The sequence below is a fragment of the Pollicipes pollicipes genome, unplaced genomic scaffold, assembly GCF_011947565.3.
Source record: "Pollicipes pollicipes isolate AB1234 unplaced genomic scaffold, Ppol_2.1 Scaffold_1600;HRSCAF=1878_pilon_pilon_pilon, whole genome shotgun sequence".
NCBI classification, from domain to species: Eukaryota; Metazoa; Arthropoda; class Thecostraca; order Pollicipedomorpha; family Pollicipedidae; genus Pollicipes; species Pollicipes pollicipes.
This window is the reverse complement of record NW_023595962.1, coordinates 6,539,718-6,550,509: the sequence shown is the minus strand read 5'-3', so window position 1 is coordinate 6,550,509 and position 10,792 is coordinate 6,539,718. Positions and strand designations below refer to the sequence as shown.

Genomic DNA, 10,792 nt, shown 5'->3' with positions numbered 1-10,792 from the left:
CCCTTGGCTCCCAGACCGTAACGATTCGACCTGTATGCGATATCGATTACCATGTCCGCGCACGGCCGCACATTCCACCGAGACTCCCGTTCTCTTCGTGAGTACGGAACTTCAGTCGCCTTGCAATGATCAGTGGTTTGGTAATTTAAGAACTTGGGCATGCCCCTGTTTCCTTTAATCTCGCAAGGTGGTGGGAAGTGTGGTTGCACACCCTTTTAGCCCCCTCCGTACACCCAGACGTGACCAAGCCCTTCCCACACCTCGAGTAACAGCAGCTTCAGTAGCGCATGCAACAACGCAAACACGGAAACAACCCGGGCGCGTTAACTAGCAACAATCAACAGCTGACGGTCCAGGCTAGAGCGAGCAACATTCCCACCGCTCCTCGTTTTGGGATTGCTCGCGTTCTTCAACCCCACCATGCGTACATCCAATAAAAAAAATGCTCAATCAGCTTAATACAAGCCGGTGCGTTCGAATCACGATCCAGTTCCAGAACAGCTCAAAGCACTTGGATTTTATTCACGGAGACGCGGCGCTTCAACGCGCGACGCAGGAGCGCCCGCCCGACCAGCAGGTCACGCCGGAAAGCACTTCCGCATAACACCCGGGCGGCTTAAGATGTGTCACAAATCGGCATCCAGCAGTTACAGCCTGGTGAACGCGTTCGATTACCATGGACAATAACAACTCCATCACAATTCAACCCACAGGGATTACGGCTGAAGAGGGGTGCGAGGATACCAGCACATGCCTTCAGCTTCTAGCAGTTCCCCAGGCAAGATCGCGAGGGGGACGAATTTGTGCTTTGCCGCGTCAAGCAATTAAAAAGGTACGTAGTAGAAGGGTCAAAACTCAGCTAAGCAATGATAAAAGCGATGCGTTAACTCGCCAAGTCAACACTGATTGCGGACGAAAAAACACGATACTTAAAACCAGTGGTGGCAACTGTGCGAACAACCAGTCTAAAAATATGATATAGGGGTCCGCATGTAGGGCTGCACCACCCCCGCCGCGGTAAGACGGTTCAGCCACCTGTCATATGAAGACATCGGGTGATTATGCAAGCCAAATCCCGCGGAGGAAAGCCGTCTTCCAGGCGCTTGTCTACAGTACATAACACAGCATAGGCATAGTCACGTGACATGCGGCGTCATAATTTGGCACACGTCGTGACTAGAGTGTTAGCGTCGTTTCCAGCGTGTCGTTTTCTGGGACAAAAGGAAAACGCTGCGGAGTCAATCCACCGCAGTTAGCGACAGAGTACTGCATAGAGCATCACGGCTGGTGGCTGGACGTGACGGCACAAGGCGGGTGGCGTGTGAGCGACGACAGACACGCATTAGCCCATCTCGGCTGGTGCGCCGCGTTAGAAGATTGCCGCAAGCGCCGCGCGGAAGCCTTTGCGGGCCTCGGCGGGGTCAGGGACGGGGGCAACGGCGATGGCGGGAGCGGTGGCGGACGGAGGAGCAGGCCAAGTCGCAGCACCCACAGCCAACAACGGGCACCATCCGGCGCGGAATGTGTCATCACCAACGACCCGACCACCACACATCCCCGGCGACTCCAGCACCACATATCCCTGACGACTCCAGCACCACTGAAAGTGCTCTGAGTCATATTGAGAGTGCATAAGAGAATGCAGTACTAGGAGTGCTCGGACTCCCGGTACCACGTGGACTCGGGACTCCCGGTACCAACCAGACTCGGGACCCCCGGTACCACATGGTCTCGGGGCGTCGACACGCGCGCGGGTCCGCGCCCGCCCCCGCGCTCCCTCCGACGACCGGCGCCGGACCATGTGGAGCCGTCGAGCCGCGCGCCCGCCCAGCCGACAGCAACAGCGGTGGAGCCACTTGGGCTCAGGCCAACCGAGCATGCTTGCTGCGCGCACGCGCTCGGCACTTCACGGTGCGGGGCGGCCCAACCGGCGAGCAAAGCGAGCGGGACCGTGCGTTTCAAGCTCACAGCGCAGTGAACGCAGTGAACGCGCGGAGGCCGATCGCCGCCAAGCGTCGTTCCCGGGGCTGTTGGGCCAAGCGCGGCACGCGGGCGCACAGGTGAGTTGAGACAAGCAGGCCAACGGACTGGCCGAGAGCTCCCATGCGATAACAGGCCGTGAGCGCCCCTGATCGGGCGGGCCCCGCATGGGGTGCCGCCTCAGGAAGCGGCGATCGCTGGTGTCTAGAAATTTGGAGCCGCCCCGTGCAAAGAAGCGTCCTGAATTTTGCACTGAAGCACGATATCTTGGGTCACAGTCCGTCTAACATACAGCATAAGTCGCGCAGGAAGGCAAAAAGGCGACCGCCAACCGGAATCAACGAGCATCCCGACGGACAGCGCCCCAGCACATGCAAACGCGCCAGCCCACGAACACACACCATTGCTTCTTTTCACGAGCCCTGACATTCGTAAAGCAATGTAAAAACTATCGTCTTATGGCACGTGGTCCGGACCCCCACGCAGAAGGCACCGCTTCGAAGAGTACAGTCTTTGGTCCGGAGCAGAAGCGTTGTGGCAGCCGTTTCAGATCCTTCGCTGATTGGACGAACGAGCGCACCATTCCAGACGCTGTGCCACGATACGCGCACCGACGGCAGCGCCATCCAGTGACTACTTAAGGAAGTTCCAGTCTATCGGGTCGCGTCAGGGTGACGGGGCTGGCTCAGTGGACTGCAGCACCTGGCTGATCCTGTCGATGAGAAACGCGCCTGAAGCCGGAGCCACAAGAAACAAGGCATTTTCACAACAGAATGACAACAATCTAATGACAGGTGGCAACGAAGCCAACAAAATTGACAGTCTGGATACAGGAGGCCAGCACAAGTGGGTCTTCAAAGAGATGGAGGGGCAGACCAGTCTTGAACCGCCTTATTTTGCACGCGGTTGTCACAAGCCTGACGTCAGCTTTCTCCATACATAGGGCTGATATTCCATACGTCTTCACCCCCGTATCCCAACACGCAGGTGACAAGGAGCATGTTGGGACTGTGATAGGCACTGCTCACATGTATGTGATCAGCTGAATGCATGTATACAACCATGGACATCTACCAGTGTGCACAACCACTAACCAGCATACCTCTATTCCATGCATACTACACCATGCCGCACAGTGACACCATTAAGTTGACAATTATAAAACAAATAATTGCCTACTCGAGTTTCTTTCCCACGGCTCAAACAGTGAAAGAACGCAGCAAGGATCGCAAACCACCCTAACGGTGCCTAAAAAGGTTAACAATGACAAAGCTAAGAAAATCGCGCGAATACATTACGGCCCCTGGCAATGTCCGCAGGTGCTGGCCCAAACCACACAACCAAAACAGAAAACGCAACATCTCGCTACCACGCGGGAAGCCACGCCCACCCAAACCCATCTGCCACCAGCGCCCCTCCTCACTCTGCGTGTAGGTTGAGGTTCTCCGAGACGGCCGTCAGATGTCTCTAGCGTCGCGGAGTCCAGCAGGTTGGCCAGCGATACTACCTCTGCGTCGGCAGCGGGCAGAGCTTCCGGGGCGTGGCCTGACAAAGAATATTCTGCTGACCTTAAGGCGTCCCGTTAATAGGCAACAGCTTGTGCAAACAAACGTGTGCAACCTTCAAAAGTCGTGTACTGAATGCAACTACCATATGTCTTGCTACGATGTCTGGGGCCTTTAAAACGTTTTGCCACATAATTCCACAGGCCACTTTATCTGTGGGAACGCGCCGGGGCTACTTAACATATTGGCAAAATTCGTGGAGGATTTTCGAGGCCACTGTCAGCCAATGACTCCTTAAACTAAAAAACTACTGAAACTACAAAAAACTACTGGTGCACAACACAGCCACCAAATTCGCAACGACCACAAATAGCATTAAGAGGTGACGGTTACACATTACTCGTGAGGCTTGCGTGCCGGTCTGTAACTGCTCTGACTGAGCATGCAATAAGCCGTCGTTTAAACCGCGAGGGGCTTGGATGATGATTGGAGTTTTAGGGTGCGCCGACCCCGCGATGGTCATTACGCGCCCACAAGGCAGGACAGTCCTCGAAACACATCCCAGTCAGGCGCTCGGGCGACACCAGACGAGCGTTCCTTTTTACCCCTCCCCGCCACGCGCTCCCCGCGGCCAGTCCGCCGGCGTCGCCGCACCGGCGCCACCTACCGGAGACCTCCGCACTGTCTGAGACGACCGTGGAGGCGGTGCGGCCGGACGCGCTGCTAGCGTTACTGGGCGGCAGGGCAGCGCTCGCGTGAAGCTGCGAACAGAGCGGTGGCTTTATTATTACAAGAAGTCTAATAAGTCTACTATTGTAATATGTTTTCTCTCCAGTTATCACGTGCAGTGACCGAACGCATTAACTCCCCTGCTGCCACACTCGCGACATACTCGCATAATTGAATAATAACTTACATGCCGATAAATCTTAACGCATACGCCCGCGTGTGGCGCGAGCGTTTTCGTTCAAGAAGGGCTCTAGGTCGTGCTAAATCGTAACCAGCCGAGGTGCCTGCGTGTTTCCACGACAAATACGTGAAGACATACAGGGCCGCGTCCCGAAACGGCTTGGGATGTGCCTCCAGAAGCCATCCCCTAACACGGCCGCTAAGACGCTAGCATAACATGTCATGAAGAGACGACAGCCCACACACGCCAACTCCAGCGACGCAGCTTGGCAATGCACGCGGGGTGGACTAAGACGGTGCTTTCGTCGACACCATGGCCGCACAGGGGTCAAGAGCTTCGCGTTGGAAGTTCGAGACAGGACTGTGAAGATCCAAGTTTCCGGTTTCACTTCACCGTTTTAACGCGCCGCTTCGAACGCTGGCCCAGCTCCACCACCATCAAACGGGCGTCCGTGGTGGGCCCCGGCCAGCCGCGCGGCTGGGAGAGCTCGTATCACAGACGCAAGGTCCAGGGTTCGAGCCTGCTTCCCCCTGCCGAACGTTTCATCGTCCCCGCCGTAGAAAAACGGCGTGGGATGATTTCGACGCTTAGCAACCTGGACCGTCCAATGCATCGCCAGACCTCAATGAAATCAACAGCGCTCAGCGCGCCCAGTGCTCTGGCACCGCTGCTCTCCGGACCCCGTTCCCAATACACGTGTTCAAACAACCCCTACCCATCATCAAGCAAGGGTGGCCGCAGCGTTTTGGGAAGGCAGATTTTGTATTCCAATTTTTGCGGGTCGAATGCACATCCTTACTTTTCCCCATTCAAAATGTTCATTTCAAGTCAGAATGTCACGCCCAGTCTCCAGTTGGGCCGCCGCCATCCCCATTCGTCCCTGATTTGTCCCCAACCTCAGAGACGTGGTCGCACCCGTGGATGCATGCGACAACTCGCGGCCGTTCTCTCACCACAGCTCCATGAACTTCCAGATCTCGCTCTGGCGCTGCTTCTGATAGCGCGAGATGAGGTCCAGGCCCGGTGCACACCATCGATGGCTTCTGACAGCGGCCGCGAGAGCTCGTCCACCTCCCGCTGGATCGCCTGCTGTCGCCTGCGCGGCCGAGGCACGCTCGCATCACCGAGTCATCACCGGCATCATCACCGGATCGTCACCGACATCACCGGATCACCAGGATCATCAACGGATCGTCACGGCGTTATCACCATGCCATCATCGGATCATCACCGGATCATCACCAAATCATTACCGGATCACCATCAAATTATCACGGCATCGCCACCAAACCATCACAGCATCATCACCGAATAATCACGGCACCATCACTGGACCACCACGGCGTTATCACAGCGTGATCCCACTGCATCTGCGAGGCTCCCGCCGCCGCCCATGTATCACTGCCGTGATCCCGCCACTGGCTGTGTGAGTCTCCTGCACGCCCACCCAGCCAGACCACGCGCACGCGAGTTTGCGCTGTCGCCTGCAGTGCCGACCAGGGCAGACGAGAACGACGAGGCAGCCATGCGACCGCCCGCCCCCGGTGCCGTGTCGGCTGCCCACCAGACGACACGGATCAATGGACAGCCACACGGCCACTGGACAGTCACACGGACCACTGGACAGCCACACGGTCACACGGATCACTGGACAGCCACACGGTCACACGGATCAATGGACAGCCACACGGTCACACGGATCACTGGACAGCCACGCGGACACTGGACAGTCACAGGACCACTGGACAGCCACACGGGCCACTGGACAGTCACACGGACACTGGACAGTCACACGGACCACTGGACAGTCACACGGACGCTGGACAGCCACACGGACCACTGGACAGTCACACGGACACTGGACAGCCACCCATGGACAGTCACACGGACCACTGGACAGCCACGGGACCACTGGACAGTCACACGGCCACTGGACCGGTCACACGGACCACTGGACAGTCACACGGACCACTGAACAGTCACACGGCCACTGGACAGCCACACGGACCACTGGACAGTCACACGGACCACTGACAGCCACGGACCACTGGACGACCGTCACACGGCCACTGGACAGTCACGGACCACTGGACAGTCACAGCCACTGGACAGTCACACGGACCACTGGACAGTCACACGGACCACTGGACAGTCACACGGACCACTGGACAGCCATGCGAACAGAGGTGATCACGAGCAGCGCTATAGTCGCGTTCGGGTAAACTGGGAGACTAAACCACGGTACAGCTCCCGGCGTGCTTGTCCTCTGTATCGCCGAACATCCGATAACTCGGCGATAACATCCGATAACTCGGCGACGCGCCGACGGACCGGTTGGGTTACACACAGCGGACGATGCCGTAGCGGCCGATTCACATGCACTCTCGTCACACACCGCCAGTTCACGGACACACTCTCCACACACCGCCAGTTCACGGACACACTCTTCACACACTGCCAGTTCACACACACTCTCGTCACATACCACCATTTCACGCACACTCTCGTCGCACACCGCCATTTCACGCACACTCTCGTCACACACCGCCAGTTCACGCACACTCTCGTCACACACCTCCAGTTCACACACACTCTCGTCACACACCGCCAGTTCACGCACACTCTCGTCACACACCGCCAGTTCACGCACACTCTCGTCACACGGCGCTAGTTCACACACACTCAGCACACACCGTCAGCCAGCGAACGACCATTCCAGCAAGCGGCTCTGCACCCCGAGATTCACCACACGCGGACGTGCGTGACAGGACGTGCCGTGCCGTGCCGTGCCGTGACCCACTGACCCGATCACGCGGTACAGCTCGGCGAACGGCTCGCTCCTGTTCCGGATGAACTTGGCGACGATGCGGATCATTTCGGCGTTGCTCGTGCGCTGGCCGCGCTGCTCCTTGGGCCGGCGCCGGTGGGCCTCGTACACCTCGCACGCCTTCTCATAGCTGGGGGAGAGGGGAGGGGAGGGGTCAGTCCTGGCTGCGAACGGCGGGTGGCGCTGGAGCGAGCGTACGCCGTGGGCCTGGTCTTCCCGCCGCCAGCGCTGTGAGATTGGTGAGAGCTGTGCGGTATTGACGACGGGCCCGCGAAACCCGTGCTTTTCCCCATGCAGTAGGGGTAGGCGTGACCACTGCTAGGACGCGGTGAAACCGCGGTTTAAACCGGCCGCCAGCATCGCCTGGTAGTGCAGTCCGCCCTCCGATTGTGCGTGAGCGTTCATGGCGGCCAAGGCCCGGGGTCTACAGAGGCCACACCCCAGCAGCGGCTGCTGCGAGGTGCACCGAACAATCTCTCACGCGCCACCTGGCCAGGCGTCCCCCCCCCTCCTAAAGTATAGAGCACCCGCGGGTGGTGGCCGGCTTAAGGCGCGTCTACTTCTCTGCCTCGCAGCGTCTGGCATACCAAGGCAACAGTGGTTGAGTGAGTTGGGCTCGGAGTTGGGAGTGAGTCGACTTGAGAGTTCTCACTGACGATAATCGACCCTCAATATACCAGGCGGCAATGGCTACACGGAGCCCTCGAGCAAACGTTTGCTACATCGACAAACTGACAGCACTGCAACACCAGCACACCAATCGCTGCGCAAAACAACGCAGGACGACAGCGCGACGCTAGCGCCGCCCATGACACTCACAAGAGCCCGAAGCCATCGGGCTTCTGCCGGTTGCCAGGCACGCGCTGCAGCTCGGTGCCGCGCCGCGTGACGTCACGCACAGCCGCCGTCAGCTGCTGCACGAGTTCGTGGCTCTGGTGGTGGCGCCGCCGCACTTGCTCACCCGCTTGGCGCCACGTGCCGTATACGCGGGCCGATGCTGAAGTAGAAGTGCAGACGGTCGGGGTAGATGGCGACACGTCCGGGATGACACGGGTGAAGGGCGCGAATGCTCATGTTTACTGGATGACGGGGACATCAAGCTTACGGGCATGTTTCGTAAATTAGCAACACCAGAGTTTTAATCTGATGTATTTCGCGTATTCAAAGCTTCCACATAGCTCATAAACGCACATAACACAAACAATGGGCACAAACCTACGGCCATGCGCGATGGAGGACACGGTAAGAAGTGCACCATCTTCCAAATTACATCTTAACAACAGCGCAACGGTCAAATAAGTGCCTGTCCATACCGCTACTACGACCACAGTCAGCACACCGCAGCAGCAACTGCGCTCCTGACAATTTCCCGCGGCGGAAATCGAGCCCTTGCCAGCACCACGCACTCACTGACGCCGCCGGCGGCCGCCTGCCGGCTGTAGTTCTCATCGTCCCACCCGAGCGAGGCGTGGAACAGCTCGGAGGAGGCCTGCAGCCGCGCCAGGTCACAGGTCATGCGCTCGCTGAGCCGCGTCAGCCGCGACATGGTGCCGGCCAGCGACATCCTGTCAGAGGTCAGACCATCCCATCAGAGGTCAGCACATTGTCAGAGGTCAGCACATCCTCTTAGAGGTCAGGTCAGAAGCCTGAAAATCCCAGAGGTCACTTCAAAGGTCGTGTCACGGAGTCAGCCGGTCAGTAGGCCGGCGCCACGAGAGCCAGCGCCACGAGCGCCACCCTGCCGCGCGACAGTCGAGTCAGGCATTGGTGAAGGTCACACAGGTTGTCTAGGTCATCATCTATCATCTAAGTCGTCTCTGACCTGTCGTGACATATGGTCTGATGACCATCAAGCTGACCTCACATCATCTCAGGTAAAAACAATGCATAATTGGAGGTTCGTCATTTCCAGTTCCTATACACCAGCTGCTGCCGTCAAAATCAGCCACTGGCTTCTACAATCTGCGGCACACCAGCCAGCGTGTTAATCACACGCCACATTTCATAGACGGGAGAACACGGCACGGGTTCCCTACATGTGGACGTGCTGCGCCTTCTGCAGTAGTGACAGCAGTCTGGTCTGCTGCTGAATCAGGAAGACCGCCTGTCCGTACACTGCCCTCTGTCGGACACAACGCGAGATTCAGCTTACAAACGCGGATCGAGGGGGCCGGGATGCGAAACATAATGAGCACAATCAAGTTGAAGACAACGGCATGGAAATAAATGATATGAGGCCTGCTTCGGTATAATCCAGCACAGCAATCTGCATTTTGTGGCGATGATATATGCTAACGTGGCAAGACAATGCGTACATATCCAGCAAAACATGACTCAGCCATATTTGTGAACTGTGTGAGGCTAACTGTTGGACCAGACCTATCGGTAGCGAGTGGACCAGTGTTCAGTGTCCCTGGCCTGACGTGCTGATAGTAGGCAGGCCGGTGATCCGTGTCTCTGACCTGACCTGAACTGCAGGTAGCAGGCGGACCGTGTTTTGTGTCTCTGACCTGACCTGACCTGTTGGTAACCGGCGGGCCGGTGTTCCGTGTCCAAGACCTGACCTGTCGCGCAGAAGGCGGGCCGGTGCTCCTTGTCCTTGACCTGACCTGTCGGTGGCCGGTGGGCCAATGTGTTCCGTGTCCCTGACCTGACCTGTCGGTGGCGGGTGCGCCAGTGTTCCGTGTCCTTGACCTGACCTGTCGGTAGTAGGCGGGCCGGTGTTCCGTGTCCTTGACCTGACCTGTCGGTGGCCGGTGTTCCGTGTCCTTGACCTGACCTGTCGGTGGCCGGTGTTCCGTGTCCTTGACCTGACCTGTCGGTAGTAGGCCGGCCGGTGCTCCGTGTCCTTGACCTGACCTGTCGGTAGTAGGCCGGCCGGTGCTCCGTGTCCTTCAGCATCTCGAGCACCAGTGGCGGCAGCTGAATGTCGGCCGAGCCGCCGCCCTCTGCGCCGGCCGCGTCGAACACGTACAGCACCCACTCGGTCTCCTCCTGTGTGGACGGCCGAGGGGGGGGGGGGCGTAGTGAGCTCACGCACTTTCAGGCGCTGACTTAGGGAACCGCCATCGCGATTGACTACTGAGCGAAACGTTCTAAAACATTCAAGGTTATAATCCGCAAAGTGTCGCAGGAATTTTCCAATGCTCCAAACTTTCCAAAATATCACGAAGGAATTTTCAACTTTTAAAACTTTCCTCGAAACCCCATTGGTTAGCACCTCTAGCATGTGCTACATGGTTTCACGACTTCAAGGTACACATACAATATCGTGAACATAACTCATTGCGGAAGATCTGCATGCCAATCTTCGGTCTCAGTGCGAGCTAGTGCAGCCAGCGGCCTAGACAATGAACCCATCTCCCGTCTTCCCTTCCCACGTGGGCATGCCGATCTTTGATCTCAGTGCGAGCTAGTGCAGCCAGCGGCCTGGGCACTAAACACATCTCCCCCTCCTCCTTCCCACGTGAGCATGCCAATCTTTTCGCGCCACAGCATCACATCGTGCTACGGACAGTTCAGACACGCACCGTACACACACACGACTCGGGCCACCCGCTGCGAGTCTGC

At 57.8% G+C, this 10,792-nt stretch overlaps 1 protein-coding gene across 1 annotated transcript; it reads right to left on the bottom strand.

Annotated features, from left to right (window-relative positions):
• Positions 1 to 4,779: 4,779 nt before the first annotated feature.
• On the bottom strand, positions 4,780 to 10,508 carry LOC119093182 (inhibitor of nuclear factor kappa-B kinase subunit beta-like). The gene is made up of 8 exons (XM_037216100.1): positions 10,488 to 10,508; positions 10,082 to 10,216; positions 9,259 to 9,344; positions 8,633 to 8,787; positions 8,042 to 8,219; positions 7,200 to 7,352; positions 5,416 to 5,491; positions 4,780 to 4,872 (listed from the first exon to the last, which is right to left on the bottom strand). The coding sequence occupies exons 1-8, from the start codon at positions 10,506 to 10,508 to the stop codon at positions 4,780 to 4,782; spliced, it is 897 nt and encodes a 298-aa protein (XP_037071995.1).
• Between the last annotated feature and the right edge of the window lie 284 nt (positions 10,509 to 10,792).